The sequence below is a fragment of the Durio zibethinus genome, chromosome 6 (assembly GCF_047325235.1).
Source record: "Durio zibethinus cultivar Kanyao isolate XHJ-2024 chromosome 6, ASM4732523v1, whole genome shotgun sequence".
Classification (NCBI taxonomy): Eukaryota; Viridiplantae; Streptophyta; class Magnoliopsida; order Malvales; family Malvaceae; genus Durio; species Durio zibethinus.
The window spans coordinates 3,592,317-3,610,076 of record NC_143167.1 but is presented as its reverse complement, the minus strand read 5'-3'; the positions used below and the strand labels follow the sequence as shown (position 1 = coordinate 3,610,076).

The 17,760-nt window shown below is 35.9% G+C and overlaps 3 protein-coding genes across 3 annotated transcripts; 2 read left to right on the top strand and 1 right to left on the bottom strand.

The window, feature by feature from the left end:
* Nucleotides 1-3,910: 3,910 nt before the first annotated feature.
* Nucleotides 3,911-6,539, top strand: LOC111285826 (protein NRT1/ PTR FAMILY 2.7-like). Its single transcript, XM_022875444.2, has 4 exons — nucleotides 3,911-4,154; nucleotides 4,248-4,465; nucleotides 4,566-5,104; nucleotides 5,697-6,539. The coding sequence occupies exons 1-4, from the start codon at nucleotides 4,019-4,021 to the stop codon at nucleotides 6,529-6,531; spliced, it is 1,728 nt and encodes a 575-aa protein (XP_022731179.2). The 5' UTR covers nucleotides 3,911-4,018; the 3' UTR covers nucleotides 6,532-6,539.
* Nucleotides 6,540-7,135: 596 nt separating this feature from the next.
* LOC111285839 (Glyceraldehyde-3-phosphate dehydrogenase-like family protein) lies at nucleotides 7,136-12,014 on the bottom strand. The gene is made up of 12 exons (XM_022875463.2): nucleotides 11,640-12,014; nucleotides 11,237-11,387; nucleotides 11,054-11,131; nucleotides 10,813-10,928; nucleotides 10,493-10,546; nucleotides 10,278-10,365; nucleotides 10,042-10,134; nucleotides 9,790-9,830; nucleotides 9,203-9,256; nucleotides 8,505-8,668; nucleotides 7,842-7,911; nucleotides 7,136-7,504 (listed from the first exon to the last, which is right to left on the bottom strand). Exons 1-12 carry the CDS (start codon nucleotides 11,733-11,735, stop codon nucleotides 7,313-7,315), a joined length of 1,197 nt encoding a protein of 398 aa, XP_022731198.2. The 5' UTR covers nucleotides 11,736-12,014; the 3' UTR covers nucleotides 7,136-7,312.
* A 351-nt stretch (nucleotides 12,015-12,365) lies between these two features.
* On the top strand, nucleotides 12,366-17,159 carry FRS3 (FAR1-related sequence 3). The gene is made up of 6 exons (XM_022875460.2): nucleotides 12,366-12,535; nucleotides 13,108-15,463; nucleotides 15,573-15,662; nucleotides 15,913-16,062; nucleotides 16,514-16,630; nucleotides 16,838-17,159. Exons 2-6 carry the CDS (start codon nucleotides 13,217-13,219, stop codon nucleotides 16,880-16,882), a joined length of 2,649 nt encoding a protein of 882 aa, XP_022731195.2. The 5' UTR covers nucleotides 12,366-12,535; nucleotides 13,108-13,216; the 3' UTR covers nucleotides 16,883-17,159.
* Nucleotides 17,160-17,760: the final 601 nt, after the last annotated feature.

Here is a 17,760-nt window from a genome sequence, read left to right as displayed (position 1 = left end):
TGAAAATGAATTAAAGCATAAAACACCAAAAATTTTCATCATTTTATTCCATTTTGTAATTAATTAAATAAACAAATTAAGTTCTCCATGTTTAATCCTTGGAGTAAAGTCAACCTTGTTACTTGTTGCAATACTTCAATTGCCATGACATGTGAAAGATATACATAGTTTATGGACCCAATGGATTAAGAATCGAAATATTAATTAAATTGTATTACATTAAAATATATACATATATATATACACACACACACAAAAAAAAAGGTCATTCTTTTATCATCATGTCTCATAATAATTGTTCCTATGCAAATTTCATATGACTTATTTATAGATACACTATTTAACTACTTAATATAAATTTTTTACTTAACTGTTCTAATATTCAATAATTAATTGAACAATATTTTTTTTAATAATAGAGCACTAGTTTGCTTAAGATAAATTATAAAACAGGAGAATCACATGCCCCTAAGTTGATCCATCTAATCTATATATTTGTTGTTTTTTTGAGTTTGGTAATTGATTGGACGAGAGTATAACAATATTAATTTTTAAATTGCTTTGATTTATTAATTCAGTTTCATGACAAACAGTACGATAATACTTCTGAAATTTACAGAATCAATTTGTTTAGAAAATTTTAAAACAGTAAATAAAGAAAATTACGGTATCTGTAATTGACGCTCTAAAACATGTGTCAACATAGCAGAAAACTGTTGGAACATTAACATAAGAGGAGTCTTTCGAACTCAATCAGAGCAGAAATGCCATCCATGGAGTTGCAAAAGATGGGTTTGGTATCTGATGACAAAGGATCAAAGGATTCATCAGATTATGTCCATAAACGTGGTGGTTGGATCCCATTTCCCTTTGTTGCAAGAATTACAATTCTTTCTCTTCTCTTACACACAAATACATGTTCAAGTGCCGCGCGCATACACTCACATAACAGTGAAACATAGTATGTTGTACTGATATTCGAGCCGTTGTATGGTAACTAGCAACTCTGACGAGCTTGATGCTATCTGGTTGGATCGTTGACAGACCTGATTGTATATTTGATCGAGGAATTCAATGTTAAGAGGCATTGGGGCTACTCAGATTTCAAATGTCATCAATGGTTGCCTTAATATTGACTTTAGATTTCAAATGTCAGCTTAATGACCTTATTAAAGATGTTGGGTATGATTTTTATCCTTCAGGTTTTCACGCAATCAAGCTGAAAGTTAACTTTATTCTTATGTATTCAGGTTCTTCAACAGTACAGCATTGAAAACTGAAGGAGATAATGGAGGCAAAACGACTCAAACTAGCCCACGATCACCACCTTCAAGAACAGCAGGGTGTCGTAGTTATCACAGACTTAAAAAGAGGAGTCCTGAATTCCACATCGAACATAATAGGAGGGTCACTGGGGTATATAAGGGTTCACACCACTTTCGCATTGTGAGGCACCTTTTACAAGATAAAGCTGTAAGGTCAGGAGGTCAAAGCGAACAATACCTTACAAGGGTGTGAATTGTGACAGGAAGGCTGATCTGGGACGCCGGAAGGGTGAATGCCCGGGTCTCGGAGCCGCGCGGGTTCGGAGCTTAAATCTCGACCCGTGACAAGTGATATCAGAGCCAGTCTTAAACCGTTTGATCCACGCCAAGCACATCGAGGGAGGTAGGTAAGGTGACCAGCCTACGTGACGAGGGCGTCACGAAGTTGGGTGCGGAAGAATGTCACGGACCTAAAGAGAAGTCCTGAATCCTACATCGAACATAATAGGAGGGTTACTGGGGTATATAAGGGTTCACACCACCTCCGTATTGTGAGGTGCCTTTTGTAAGATAAAACCGTGAGGTCAGAAGGTCCAGAGTGGACAATACCTCATAAGGGTGTGAACCGTGACAGAAAGACTGATCTGGAACGTCAGAAGGGTGAATGCTCGAGTTTCGGAACCATACGAATTTAGAGCTTAAATCTCGATCCGTGACATAGTGCCTATGCTGGCCTTATGGCTGTTCCCACAACTAGTTCTGGTTGACATTGGAGAAGCAATTCATTTCCCCTGGAAATCTTTCATTACACTATCAGGAACTACCATGATTTCTATAACCATTGGAATTGCTTTCGATGTGAGCGCAATTCTGGTTGACTTGATCAGTAGTCTTGCAAAACCAGATGGCATAAACAATAGGAGGCTACACGATGTCTATTGGATCTATGTCTCAAAATAACTCTCACTCTAATATTACTTGTTGAGCTTGAAGCAATAAACACAATAACGTAGAAGTAATATATCGCAATAAACCAACAGTAATAAATAACAATTAACAATGCAGAAAAATTAAAGCACATCAATATTTACGTAAAAAACTCTCCAATGTAGAGAAAAAAATCACGAATCACCAGAAAAATCTCCACTATCAAATAATGGATATACAAAGTTCTTCTCTAACTAAAACTAGAGCTAATTAACAACTAGAAAGACAATTAAAGAAATCTCACTAAATAGATGACTCAACAAATACATACTGAATTTATTCATAGAGAGCTTTAAACCTAATTTTTACCGTTCAAAAAGTAGAACTCTGAATCATAAACTTGCTGACAAAGTTTTAGTTTAATCAGCCCACGGATCGACTTCTGTTCAACCAATTCTCTCTTTTCCTTTTTCTCTTTAATTGTTGATTAGCTCTAGCTTTAGTTAGAGAAGAACTTTGTATACCCCGTTATTTGATAGTAGAGATTTTTCTAGTGATCCACGATTTTTTTACACTGGAAGGTTTTTCACGTAAATCTTGATGTGTTTTATTTTTCTATATTGTTGATTATCAATTGTTACCTATTACTATCACTTTATTATGATATACTATTTTTACGTTGTTGTGTTTATTGCTTCAGGTGCAATAGTTACGGGGTTAGTGAATTTTGGTCATTATTTGGTGCGTGCCAAGTTATTCAGACATAGAATGTTGAGAAGGAATCGGTTGAAGACAGTTCCCAGCTTTGACGAAGTGAAATTGAACTGTTTATAGAGAATTAAACTGTAAAGGGTTGAATGTAATATGCATAATTTTAAAATGATAAGCAGGGTAAATCATTGACAGATCCGGAATTTTTTTGGCGTGTCCATTTATAACATATATATATATATAATTGTCAATGGATTTATTAATTATGTTAATGAAAAAGGTGTTTAGGAAAAACTCTTAAGAGTGTCCAGGAATTTTTTTTTTTTTAATATTTAAAGATGCTCATGAACACTCTACCTTTTCACATGGATCCACTACTAGGGTAAATGAAAGAGTGTATACGACAGGTTTATATAATGCATAATTTTAACATAAACAGGGTATTCCCGGGACATCTAAATGCACTGAAAAGATCCTTTCATTTCATTAGAAGAATGTAGAGTCGCTTTTTAACAAATCAAAAAGAAAGAAAATAATAAAACCATCCGCCATCTCCTAAGACAAAATGATTTCTTAGTATATTTTTTTTAAAGACAAGTTGCAACTAACATTATTGTTTTCTAATTATCTATGTTTTTTTCTTTTTTTTTTATGCTTTAGACCTTCATTGTCAAAATTTGTTGGTGGGAACATTTCAGCTACCGTAATTTAAATAAAAGAAATAAAATTTTCTATTATGCATCACGTTATTCACAGTTTCACCCTTCTGATTGGCTCGTTGCTTATTAGTTCATGTAAAAGACCATTGACTGATCAACATCCAATAATTTTATGATTTTGTGTATATCCTTTTCCAAATCTTTTGGGTAATATTGTCTCATTATTGCAATTAACATTACTTGAGAAAGAAAAAAAAAAAGCTAATTGTTGGATTTTAAGAATCTAAATATTTGCTATTTTTAAGAATTTCATGTCTGATATCTTAAGAGGAGTGGGACTTTCAACAATGTGTGGGGTAGATATCAGATATACCAGTATAAAAAAACAGATACTCTTTAGTCTATAAAATGATTGCCTGACATAAAGCAACTCAGATTCAAAACCCAAAGGCTAAAATGTCATCCATGGATTTGCAACAGTCAGCTGGTACTGCTAGCAACATGAATGGTTCTGTCGCAGGTGACTACGAAGCGCAGTTGTCAAGTTCTGGTGGGAAACGTGGTGGTTGGTTTACCTTTGTCTTTGTTTCAGGTCTGTCTACCTCTCCCTCTGATCTATCTTCCTTTTAGACAAGTCTAAAACTATGTTGTAGTGAAACGTTTGTTCATGTTTTTGTTTCAAAAGCAACTTTGACGGGGTTGATCATTGCTGGTTGGGGATGGTTGACGAATTTGATTGTGTACTTGATTGAGGAATTCAATGTCAAGAGCATTGACGCTACTCAGATAGCGAATGTGATCAACGGTTCCATCAATATAATTCCGATTATTGGAGCAGTCCTGGCTGACTCTTTCCTTGGCTCTTTTCATGTTGTTTCAATTTCTTCAGCTTTCTCTTTGCTGGTAATAACACTCTTATCTGTCTCACTTCTGTGAAAAATCTTTCTAGATCAATCTATTTAATTAAAAAAAAGTTTGATTTGTAACTTTTCTACCTTTCCAGGGAATGATTGTTCTAACCTTAACAGCAACATTCAGCTCCTTGAGACCTCAACACTGTGAAACTGGATCAAGTTTGTGCCGTGGTCCATCAAAACTTCAATTAGCTGTTTTGTATACGGGTATCACTTTGGCATCCGTAGGCCTGGGGGTGGTACGCTTTACTCTAGCAACATTAGGAGCTAATCAATTTGATAATCCAAGGGATAAAGGAATTTTCTTCAACTGGTTCTTCTTTTTCTTTTATGCTGGTTGTGTTATAAGTTCTTTAGTCATCGTCTATGTTCAGGATAGTATTAGCTGGGGATTGGGATTTGGCATTTGTGCTGCTGCTAATTTTATTGGTTTGGCCATTTTCTTCGTGGGAAACCGTTTCTATCGGCATGACAAGCCACAAGGAAGCCCTTACACGAGTTTAGCTCGTGTGGTTGTTGCTGCTGTACGAAAGAGGAACATCTTGCTTTCATCTGACAGTAAAGATTATTGCCATGAGAATGATGGAACAATTAAAACCGCAGCTGCAACGCCTAAACGTAGCTTCAGGTATATATGAACTTAAATGTTGATAATCATTGATGATGATGCTTGTAAATAGTTGCCTGCCCATGCTTTCAAAGTTTCATTCATCTATTTCTCGTGCTGAAAATGACTACTTTTGTCAGTGATCATACTATTCCTGTTACTATTGCAGCTACTAGATAAGTAAAATGCATGATAAGCTGCACTTCATGCTCTTCCATCAGGACTGCCTTGGGCCTTATTCCACTCATCCTGGTTGGATGAAGGAGTCCTATCAGTGTTGCTGAAGTCAATAATGTCTCTAAATTTCAACTTTAGCCAAGTGGTTGCATGTCTTTTTCCTTGCTCACCATGTCAGACAGAAAGAGTTCACTTTGTCATTAATTGAATACTAAGAATTCGGATGACAATTTATTAAAATAGACGTGAACCCCACAAAAAATTGCTCATGACCTTGATCCTATCATGTTTGAAATTGTAGTTTTCCTTGGTGATAGAATCTGATAAATAGCCTTGGATTTGGACAAAGAAAAACATTTTCATTAACTGATCAAACAAGAAGATTTTTTTTGATCTGATGTAGGTTTTAATTGATCAAATACTTAATTTCATGTAGGTTCTTGAACCGTGCAGCACTGAAAACTGAAGGAGACATCCATTCAGATGGATCAATTGCCGAGCCTTGGAGAATATGCTCAGTCCAACAAGTGGAAGACCTGAAAACTCTTATCAGAATTTTCCCAATATGGGCAAGCACAGTATTTTTAGCAGTCCCTATTGCAATCCAGACCAACATGACAGTTCTCCAAGCTCTAGCCATGGACCGTCACCTTGGGCCCAATTTCAAGATCCCAGCTGGATCTATCGTAGTTGTGGTTTTAATCACCACAGCCGTCTTTATTGCCCTGTTAGATCGGTTTCTATTCCCCAATTGGCAGAAGCTGACTGGCCAGTCGTTAACACCCAAGCAACGAATAGGAATAGGCCATGTGTTCAATATACTGAGCATGGCAATATCGGCCCTGGTGGAGTCAAAGAGGCTGAAAATAGCCCATGATCACCACCTCCAGGATCAGCGTGGTGCCATAGTGCCTATGCTATCTTTATGGCTGTTTCCACAACTCATTGTGGTTGGGATTGGAGAAGCATTTCATTTTCCAGGAAATGTTTCATTGTACTATCAAGAATTCCCTGTCTCAATGAAAAGCACAGCAACTTCCATGATTTCTATAGTCATTGGGATCGCTTTCTATGTGAGCACAGCTCTGGTTGATCTGATCAGGAATGTTACAGGATGGTTACCAGATGACATAAACGATGGAAGGCTAGACAATGTTTATTGGACCTTTGTCGTGTTGGGGTCACTGAATTTTGGTTATTATTTGGTGTGTGCTAAGTTTTACAAATATCAAAATCTTGAACTGGAGGTGGAAGGTAGTTCCCAGCTTTGATAAGTGAGTTTGATAAGTGAGGGAAAAACAAAACAGCAGACTTCATTGTAGATTTATTCCATACGATGAAATATTTACATGTAATGATTTTATATAGTATAAAATAACATGTTTTAAATTTAAGATTGTTATTTTATGTATTATGGGCTGGAAATCACTCAAAACGCACTTTCTTAATGCATTCTGATGCAATGTTTTACGATAAAAGTGCATTCTCCACAGTTCAGTATTGCCAATGTTTTTTTTCTGTAGTTTAACTGTTTCTGACATGTTGCAAAATCCTGATTACTTCTTTAAGTCATAATGAGTTCCAGATGAAAATATGTGATTGAAATATGATAGCTAGGGACAGGACCTTAGGAAACGACAGAGGAAATTCATCTGCACCGTGGACATCATCAAGTGCTCCTCTGTATAGCAGACAGTCAAGTGCTGCTGTTTCCTTGAGATTTTCACATTAATCCTATCAAGTTTCTTTATCTGTCTCAAAGTTTATGGTTGAAGATCTTTTAAGCCCAAATTCTCAAGTTCTACCAGTCAAAGTACCCCTTAGCATTGAAAGCAGCCTCATGAAAATATGAAGATCTGTTAATGCTCTTTAAAATTTTGAATTGTAAAGAATAAAATAGCAGATTCCATTCTATTATCAGCTCAAACACCTGCATGTTCACAATCTCTAATCAAAGATTTCTTGACAGAAGCATCGGAACATCCCAACAACATTCAACATGCAGTCCTTAGCAAATTTATTTGACATTCAAAAGATTTGTGTCTCTTTGCTTCATTTTGTAGGTAAAATACATGGCTCGAGTCCCAAGTTTTCCCAAGCCGGTGAACCAAATTTCTTTCCGGGAAATAGATCCTGAATGTCAAGAATATCAGCAAGTACACCTGCCGCAGTAGTATCATTCCCAGCTCCCGCACCTTGAATAACCAATGGTTGTTGACCATAGCATCGACTATAGATTTCTAGCTGCAAGTGCAACAGGTGAGAAATAGTTCAACTTCATATCTAGTAGCTCGAATACATATTTGAGCTAAACATCCAGCAGTCTTATTCTACCACAACTGAAAATGAGAATTTATTGTTCCATCCTTAGAACAACACAAAAAGAGAAGAAAAAGAATTTAACCATATTAACTCTAAACTTTAAGCCTTATCATTTATTAAATCTAGTTGTTCCCTGTTCATCTGACTTCCAATGGATTAAGCATTGGAATTTCCAATATTTTAAAAATGTAATTTACCATACAGATTAGAATTTCAGTCAGAGAAGGAGCCACTATAAGATAAGAAAGGAGGAACTTACTACATTGTCACTTCCTCTCAATCTTCCCAAAGCAGAATTCTTAGGAAGTTCTTGAATTCCAACTTCACACCTAAAAGCAGTAACAAGGTCATGGAACCATTAGATTTTATTCAAAGACGGGAAAAAGAACAAATGGTAAGTAAGTCCAATGTTAGGATTTTTCCAGACACTTCTGGAAGCATGCTAGTTAAATTTAGCAAACATTATTAACACCATAAATAAACCAACTGTTACATTTCAATTTACTTTCAGAAAAGTCTTTTGGGTTGGCAATCAGTATGGCTCTATGGGTTGGACAGATCAATCAATCTCCTTCAACTTTCAGAGTTCCTTCTGTTTACTCAAATTATTCATTAACTATAGCTGTGCAGATCATATATAAGAAATCTACAATCGGTATCAGACCTCAGATAAAAATAACAAATTGGCCAGACAAATCAATCTCCTTCAACCTTCAGAGTTCTTTCTGTTTTACTCGAATTATTCATTAACTGTACCTGTGCAGATCCTATGTGAGAAATCTACAATCACTGTCAGACCTCAGACAAAAATAACAAATCACGACAACTTTTTAAAGGTGCAGGTGTTTGTCTGTATGTGCTTGAATGCATATCAACATTTCTATCCATGTTTTTAAAAGAAGTAGCATGAATATTTAAATACCTTGTGCCTTCTATCACACAGACATAACGGAGTACATTCCCATTGAGTGAAGCTTTTCTAACTCTCTCTTCGATATTTTTATCAAGGTTTACAATCCCACCATTCAAAAAGTCTTCAACAGACATCTTACTAGCTTCCATTTCTTCAGGATATAAGCTCTCAATCTTCAAAATAGATCAAACCATAAAAAGGAAATTGAAGTTGACTGACTATTTGGATAATGCATAAAACCGACCAATTTAATTTTAAACTCAGGCCTTCCGAAGTATTCACCTTCATCCTGACCTAGCTCAATGCATGTGAAGCAAGATGCAGTATGCATGCTCTTCTCACAACCACCTCCATGTATTGAATAGAGGATTCTATTCGTTACTGCAAAACTGGACAACCTATAGTTTCATGCTTTGAACAAAAATATATTTAACCTTTCCTATACTATTCAAAAAAGATTTATCAAGAAATTTCTATGAAATAACCAAAGTTAAAAGTTGTAGTAATTACAATTCCTTTTTACCATTTGTCATCTTCCCCAAAGGAAAGATGTTAATTAATTCATTCTGTAAGATTTGCAAAATATTACCCGCATAAATTTTAACATACAATGGATTATAGTTCTCAGCCGAGAAAAAAGGGGTATAGTTATTATGGCTTCAAAGCAACCAATAGAACAGCAGGGAACAGAGACTTTTGATACTGACCCTTATGCTACATAAGTCAATACGCCTCCCAAGAAGTCGGGCAAGGATCAAAGCCTGTTTCAGAGAACGGAAACTAATTAAATCAAACAGATATGTACTTGAAGCAATCATAAAAATTCTAAAGTAGGAATAGATCAACTTCACCCTAGAGAATCTATGCAAGTATGATAAGTCCATTTCATCACTTCAAATAAGTTATGTAATAATGGATAGTTGCTAATCCAGCTATAATCCATTAGATCAAGTATAAATTGATTTATACATCAAGGATCCTCGCCATTAGCATATTATAGACGTTAGAAAGGCCAAACCGGGCCATAGAATTTTTCCTATGCAAAAGGCCACAATGGCTATTTATGCCTATGTCTTATTTACATACAAAATACATGAAATGATAAATAAACCTCATAAATGGATTAGCAAATCACATAAGAGGTTCAATGATATGATAATGCATGTCTGCATGTCATAATATTATATTTCTCACCAAACAGTTCATATTAACAAATGGCATGCAGTTCATATCTGAGAAAAACAGAGTCAGATATACAAACTAATCAACAACATGGGAGCATATTCACTCGAACCTTCCTGGCAACATCCATCCCACTGAGGTCGTCTCGTGGATCTGCAATGACAAGATTAAACAATAAAAATACATTTGCAGTGACTTTAAAAGATCTTGCAGGACCTAACTTCTTTGTGAAAACACCTTGGGCCAAAGAGAAGGGTCAAATTTTAAAGGGTGTAATTCAGTTAAGCATGGCAAAAAGAAGCCCTAAGATTCAGTTATCAACAAAGCGTTCACTAAAAGACAGCAATTTTAATTTTATATAAACCTGGTTCGGTGTATCCCAAGGTTTTAGCAGATTTAACAACTTGGCTCAATGGCTTGCCATCTTCAACCTCACTCATTACATAACCCAATGTACCTGTCAGAAACAATTTTGTATATGAAAGGCAAGTCAAAAGCAATAGGTGTGTATAATTAATAACCATATAGAAAACCAAGTAGACACCCAACAAACATTCAAACTAACAGTATATATTCATATGTGGATTAACAAATTTATACCGCTCAAACTTCCAACAATACGATGGATGGGGTCACCAGATGAAATTATGCGATTTATTGATGATATGACAGGAAGACTGGCACCAACCTGTTAAGCAAAAATGACTAAATCAGTAGAAAAAGCTGGAGACATTGCACTACAGTTACAGAAAACAGCATCTTCCAGTATGTGCTGCAATAAAAATATCTCAAGGAGCTTGCTTCACTTCACTTACAGTTGATTCATGTCGTATGTAGCGAGGATATGAAACCAATTTGTCATAGTCCTCCTGCAGGATAGGGCAAACAAAGATCATAATAATTTTAGATCTGCAGCAAGGTAAAATCTTATAAAGCAATAGCGGAAAAGTTAATAACAGCCTGAAATGCCACCTTGGCATCTCTTTACAACAGAGCCTGTTACTCTATTGATGATTTGGAGTTCACAGTGAAAACATTCACATCAATGGAATTACACAAAATATAATTTGACAGGAAAAGCATCCTAATTGTTTCAAGTCACTGAATAATGAAGATATGTGCTAGGACTTATTACCAGCGTGGATGTAAGAGGCTTTTTATTTGCCAGAACAATGCAACAACCCAAGTCAACCCCTTGCTTTAGAACTCCAATAGTCTCAGAACTGGCTGAGCAATCGACAAGGGCTAAACCTGTGGCAAAATTACAAAAACATAAATGCTCTTTCGGTCATGAACTAAACTTTGCACTTTGACTAAACCTAATAAAGCATTTCATTCTGTGCCAAAAATGTTAACAGCAAAACAACAACAAAAACCTGTTGTTTTTCCAATAAGTGATGCAATGCCTAGCACTTTGGTTCTTGATTCTGAATTGGAGAACACTTGACACTCACCTACATGTAATACGCAACAAAGAAGCATAAGTAATATCATGAAAATATAAATAAAGAAGCAGCTTTAGTCTGATACACAAAAAACATGGATATAAAAGAATTTACCTAAGCCAGGAAGTTCGGACAAAGAAGAACCTTCTGATTTGACCCTACAAACTTCGGTTAAAATGTTATCATCCAACTCTTTTTGTTTAACATCTGATGCAATAACTAGTGATTTACTATCAGATACTCCCACAACTCGTAAATGAACTCCCTGCTATGCAACAAAAGATAGGACATTAAAATCATATTCAAAGCAATACAGTTATCACTCATCATCAATGAAACGACTCCAAAGACTTGTCCTTTAACTCATTTCCCTCCACAGACAATTTACCCAAAAGAAAAAATACAACAACTTGAACAATGCAAGGGAAGTTAGAATGAAAAGATGCTGTGGAAAAAGAAGAGACCGAGAAAGGAAAAAAAGATTGAAATGATGAAGAAAATGGGAAAAAGAAATTACGAGCTTGGCGTGAAGGGATCTAGAGGAAACAATGTGTTGGAGGAGTTGACGTCCAACACCTCCACAGCCCATTAGAATTAGAGGGATAGTCTTCATTATTTCGCTTCTGGTTGATCTTCTGGCTTTTGGGTTTTCTTCTTTTTGACTGATATATTTTTGAAACAATACTTTTGGGAATTCTACAGAGAGTAGATGAAGCAGAGGAGACTGAAGTGAAAAGAGTTGCAAAGTCTTTCTTTCTCCTTTGATGGGTTTTGCGTTGGGTTAGAAATTGGGCTATGAAATTAAGCAATAAAATTGATTTTTTTTTTCTGAATCCACCAAATTAAAAATTGATTCCAGAGAATGCAAAAAAAAATAAAACAACAAAATTTCATTTTTAAGTATAAAAAAAGTATCTTTTAAAAAGCAATGTTAAAGTCAGGATAGGAGAATAAAAAATATAGTTTATGTTTTATTGTTTTACTTGAGGTCCGAGGATGATGTCAAAAGAAATCATCATACTAACTATAGTAATATCAGTAAGAAAACTTGTTTTTAGTTTTTACCACAAACCGGGTAGGAATGATCCGAAAAGGTTGGTCTCGGGTCGAAAACTACGGGTTTTTTGTTCTCTCTCATCATCTTGGAGGTGCGTTTAGCATGTGCTTAACAGTACAATTTAGGGGTTGTCTTTGCAAATTTGAAAAGTTTAAACAGTCAGAGTTTAGGGTTTCTCACTTTCTCAAGAAAAAAAATTAAAAAACTAAAAGATTTTCACTCTCAAACAAACGATCAATCTCTTATAGTCCCACTCCAAACTCCAAAGACTCCTATTTTCCTTAAAATTCCTGAGCTTTATTCTCCTTTTCAACTCACAGTTTGTCTTTCAATTTTTTCAAGATTTACATTCGCAGGTACTTTCTAACTCTCATTACTTCCTTTTAAGTTATCCACGGAAAATTCATGAATTTGATCAACAAGGTAGTATTTTTCTGCTCTTTTTCAACGTAGGTTTCTGCTTTTAGATGATCCTGAGTAATGGGGTTTTCTTTAGTTTTAGTTCTCTAGTTCAATCCATGGAGTTTCAGTTTTCAGCACTTGGTTGTTTTCTTTGCTGTTATGGATGAGGAAAAAGCATTTTTTTGTTCAATTCCTCTTTTTTCTTACACTTTATGCGAGCACGTGTGTTCATTTGTATGCTTAGTTATGTAGAGAACAATTTTTTAGTGATACTTTAGGGCCTTTAGTCCATTTGAAAGTTGAGTTTATGCCTTTTTGTTGATTAGTTAGCTGTTACTCCATGTGAGTTTCCATTTAGTATTTTGCATTAAGAGTTCCATGTAGTCGGCTAGAAAGGTGTGGTAATAGCATAACTTGATGAACTCTAATTCCTGTAAAAGGTTATGTTAGTTGTGTGTGTATGTGTGTTTGTGAGAGCAATGGCTTTTGATTATGTTGTAATGAATTGCTTCTTATTGACTGACAGAAAACAAGTGAAGCTCGCTTCAAAAAGAATAGAATATACCAAAATACTAAAACATAATTTGCTCACAAAGTAAGGCACTTTAATGAAATAGTACTGTGAGTGGATTAGTATGGATGTCCATGTGATTGATTCAGAAGACTGTGTGAGCCCTCATGGAATGTCAGATGATGGGGATGCTGAACCCATTGAAGGTGGAGAAGCAAATCATGTAGAGAATTCCTTAGCTCATGATGAGGATGGGATTTCTGAGCCATATGTGGGCATGGAATTCGATTCTGAAGATGCTGCTAAAACTTACTATGATGAGTATGCTAGACGTATGGGATTTAGCTCCAAAGCTGGTCATATTTCTTCACAGAATAAAACTGATGGGACAATAGTTGCTAGGGAGTTTGTCTGTGGCAGAGAGGGTTTGAAAAGAAGGTCTGCTGACAGTTGCAATGCAATGCTTAGAATAGAGTTAAAGGGAGATAAGTGGATTGTTACAAAGTTTATTAAGGAGCATAGCCATTCAGTGATGAGTCCTAGCAAAGTGCATTACCTTCGCCCCCGTAGGCACTTTGCGGGTGCTGCAAAAACCATGGCTGATGGTTATCAAGGAGTGGGAATTGTACCAAGTGGTGTGATGTATGTTTCTATGGATGGAAATCGTGTCTCCATGGATGCAAATAATCGTGGCGTTAGGAACACTCCTCCAGTAGAATCAAATCGCTCTTTTAAGAATGTTGGGGCACTGAATTATGCTGTTAGGCCAGTTAACAGAAAAAGAACACTGGGAAGGGATGCTCAAAATCTTCTTGATTATTTCAAGAAAATGCAGGCTGAGAACCCTGGTTTCTTTTATGCAATACAGCTGGATGATGATAATCGCATGGCTAATGTGTTTTGGGCTGATGCAAGGTCAAGGATAGCCTACATGCATTTTGGTGATGCTGTGAAACTGGATACGAGTTACAGAGTAAATCAGTATAGGGTGCCGTTTGCTCCATTTTCAGGGCTGAACCATCATGGTCAGACAATTTTGTTTGGTTGTGCATTACTACTAGATGATTCAGAGGCTTCTTTTGTTTGGCTTTTCAAAACATTTCTTACTGCAATGAACGATTGCCAACCTGTCTCTTTAATCACTGATCAAGACAGAGTTATACAGACAGCAGTGTCTCAGGTGTTTCCGGGTGTTCGACACTGTATTAATAAGTGGCATGTTTTAAGAGAAGGCCCAGAGAAGTTGGCTCATGTTTGTCATGTGCATCCTAACTTTCAGGTGGAACTGTATAATTGCATTAATTTGACTGAAACTATTGAGGAGTTTGAATTGTCTTGGAGTTCCCTTCTTGAAAAGTATAATCTTAGTGCACATGATTGGCTTCAGTCATTATATAGTGCTCGAGCTCAATGGGTCCCTGCCTACTTTCGGGATTCCTTTTTTGCTGTAATATCTCCCAATCAAGGATTTGATGGCTCTTTTTTTGATGGTTATGTGAATCAACAGACCACTATACCTATGTTCTTTAGACAGTATGAACGAGCAATAGAGAATTGGTTTGAGAGGGAGATTGAAGCTGATTTTGACACAACTTGCACCACACCAGTCTTGCGGACACCATCACCTATGGAGAAACAGGCAGCTAATCTATATACACGGAAAATATTTACAAAATTTCAAGAAGAACTAGTTGAAACTTTTGTTTACACTGCTAATAGAATTGAAGGGGATGGAGCTATCAGCACATTCAGAGTCGCAAAATTTGAGGATGACAACAAAGAGTACATAGTTACATTGAACTACCCTGAAATGAGAGCTAATTGTAGTTGTCAAATGTTTGAGTATTCAGGCATCCTCTGTAAACATGTTTTGACAGTCTTCACTGTCACAAACGTACTCACACTACCTTCTCATTACATCTTGAAACGGTGGACACAAAATGCAAAGTCTGGGGTTGGAACAGATGAACGTGGTGGTGAATTGCATGGCCAGGAGTCCCTGACAGCACGGTATAATAGTTTATGTCAAGAAGCAATCAAATATGCAGAAGATGGGGCTATAGCTACAGAGACTTATAATGTTGCAATGGGTGCTCTTAAGGAAGGTGAGAAGAAGGTTTCTGTTGTAAAGAAAAATGTATCAAAAGTTGCACCTCCTAGCTCACAGGCCAGTAGTGCTGCCTATGATGACAAGAAGAGCTCAATGTCAGCTTCAGATACAGCCCCTTTGCTATGGCCACAGCAAGATGAAATTACACGACGGTTCAATCTTAATGACACTAGTGCTTTGGCTCAATATGTCTCAGATTTGAATCTGCCACGAATGGCACCTGTTTCTGTTCATCGGGATGATGGTCATCCTGATAACATGGTATGATAAGTAATTCCAACTTTTTTTTAATGTCATTTCATTTATCCACCGATTTTGAATTGAAGAACAGGATATCGACTTGATAAATTTATGGGTGTCTTTGATGTAGCCGCTTCTTCCTTGTTTGAAATCAATGACTTGGGTAATGGAGAATAAGAATTCAACACCTGGAAATAGAGTGGCTGTCATTAATTTAAAGGTACGTGTATTTTAAAATTTTAATAACCAGTGAGTACATGAAATCCTGAGTCGCAACTTAGTTGCATTAACCTTTAAAAATTATAACCTTCAAGTTAATTGCTGAAGTACATGGAACCCTTTAAAATTGTTAGGCTTACATCTGCTATTATGGAGCTCATAGCTATCATTAGTCATTAATCTTTTTGTCACTTATTGTCAACTTATTGCAAGCCTTTTTCTTATGCATATCTGATATATAATTGATACAGTTGCAAGATTATAGCAAGAATTCATCAGCTGAAACGGAGGTTAAGTTTCAGCTCTCAAGGGTTACGTTAGAACCCATGCTGAGGTCTATGGCTTATATCAGTGAACAGCTCTCTACCCCGGCTAACAGGGTCGCCGTCATCAATTTGAAGGTATGTTAATCCGTAATCGTCATACACTTCCAAAATGACAATAAACCTTTATATTTTCTGGAAGTATTCAAAAAACTTACTGATAAATGCTTCAAGATTATTATTCTGTGTTGACAAATTGCCATTCAATAATTGATTTTCATGTGTTGATTATTGTGTACTAATCTGATTGTGAGGTAGGATTTCTAATGGAATTATGTGGAATCTAAATGTGTGATTGTGGAAATGAATATACAAGTTGACTTTTGCTTTAGCATGTGTTAATGTGCAGTGGCAGCCAACTTGGCTCAATGATTTGTCGTTTTTGTTATTGAATTGCTTTGTTGCTTGTAATACATAAATTAGTTTTCCATCGGACAACAAAGCATGGCTTTTGCTGTTTTTTTATACCCTCAGAAACACCTCACTATCTGTCTTTTGCTTATTAGTTTTTTTTAATCTTCCATTCCAGCTTCAAGATGCCGAGACTACCACAGGAGAGTCAGAGGTTAAATTCCAGGTGTCCAGGGATACATTAGGTGCAATGTTAAGATCAATGGCCTACATTCGGGAGCAGCTTTCAAATGCTGTAAGCATCCTCTTCCTTTACTAATTACAGTTATCTATCACTTCATATTACTAATTACAGTTGTCTTCAACCATTTCCTTGTAGGATCTCACCTTTGTAATTTACTTCCACTTCTTGATATGTGTCATTTTATCATGCTAATTGTTTTTTCATTTCCACAAATTTTGTTTTGTTCTTGAATTTTCATGGAATTTTATCTTTTTGCAGACTGAACCACAAGCGGAGCCTTTATCAAAGAAGCATAGGAAATGAAGGCATTGAAGTTGGGATGAGTAGCCTATCTCCATCGGTGGCATACCATCTTTTATGGTCAAGAATAGCATAGCAAGATGATGGGGATGCTCCTACTTGTGGTATGTGTGTTGAATAGATTTTTTTTACCCTATCTCTTCCTCTGTAATTTTTTGCGTTGTGTATTATATATGTACATGTAAAAAAGTGAATTCAATCATAATGTTTAATCTGACTTACACATTTGAGAAAAATATATCATTCCTGTAATGATTAGGCTTTTATGCATTTTGTGGCATGGCTCATCTCTTGGGGGTGGGCATCAGTTTGGTTGAGTGTCTATTTGGGATTTTCTAAACGGTAAAATTCAGGAGCTAAATCAGAGTCATGAATTTATCTCAACTTGAAGGCTACAAGGCAAGTAATTAGAAGAAATATGAAACGAATTATAAAGCCGAAATTTAGTGATTAACTCTGCTATCACAAGCAAGATTATCATCCGCTTAGACACGGCCAATAAAGATACCGGACCAGTGATACTTGTTAACTTGTGCCTCACAGTCAGAACAGAGCACCCGGTTTTATGGTAACGGGGAGAGCAAGTGAAATAGGGAGAATGTACCGAATGCACAATTATGCAAACAAAACCAACAAAAAGAGCATTGATGTTAAAAGTAACTCTTAAACTATAATTAAATACTCTATGTAATATTTGTAAATTTTCTAATAAAATCTATTAATTAATGTAATGTGTACTTTTAATATGACGAACTTCAAATTATGATATAGCAAATAAACAATCTTTTAAAAATCACATTAATTAAAAAAATTAATAATTCAAATATTACATTAAAAACTTTTAAGCAATCCATAATACTACATGCCAATCCCTTCCAAGC

What these genes read in the sequence shown, in the direction of transcription:
- FRS3 (XM_022875460.2), top strand. Translation starts at nt 13,217, where the DNA reads ATGGATGTCCATGTGATTGATTCAGAAGACTGTGTGAGCCCTCATGGA. An exon ending in ATGGTCATCCTGATAACATG is followed by an intron (nt 15,464 to 15,572) that starts GTATGATAAGTA and finishes TCTTTGATGTAG; the next exon opens with CCGCTTCTTCCTTGTTTGAA. An exon ending in GGGAGCAGCTTTCAAATGCT is followed by an intron (nt 16,631 to 16,837) that starts GTAAGCATCCTC and finishes ATCTTTTTGCAG; the next exon opens with ACTGAACCACAAGCGGAGCC.
- LOC111285826 (XM_022875444.2), top strand. Translation starts at nt 4,019, where the DNA reads ATGTCATCCATGGATTTGCAACAGTCAGCTGGTACTGCTAGCAACATG. An exon ending in TACCTTTGTCTTTGTTTCAG is followed by an intron (nt 4,155 to 4,247) that starts GTCTGTCTACCT and finishes TTGTTTCAAAAG; the next exon opens with CAACTTTGACGGGGTTGATC. An exon ending in CTTCAGCTTTCTCTTTGCTG is followed by an intron (nt 4,466 to 4,565) that starts GTAATAACACTC and finishes CTACCTTTCCAG; the next exon opens with GGAATGATTGTTCTAACCTT.
- LOC111285839 (XM_022875463.2), bottom strand. Translation starts at nt 11,735, where the DNA reads ATGAAGACTATCCCTCTAATTCTAATGGGCTGTGGAGGTGTTGGACGT. An exon ending in ACTTATTGGAAAAACAACAG is followed by an intron (nt 10,929 to 11,053) that starts GTTTTTGTTGTT and finishes ATTTTGCCACAG; the next exon opens with GTTTAGCCCTTGTCGATTGC. An exon ending in TGTGTGATAGAAGGCACAAG is followed by an intron (nt 7,912 to 8,504) that starts GTATTTAAATAT and finishes TACTGCTTTTAG; the next exon opens with GTGTGAAGTTGGAATTCAAG.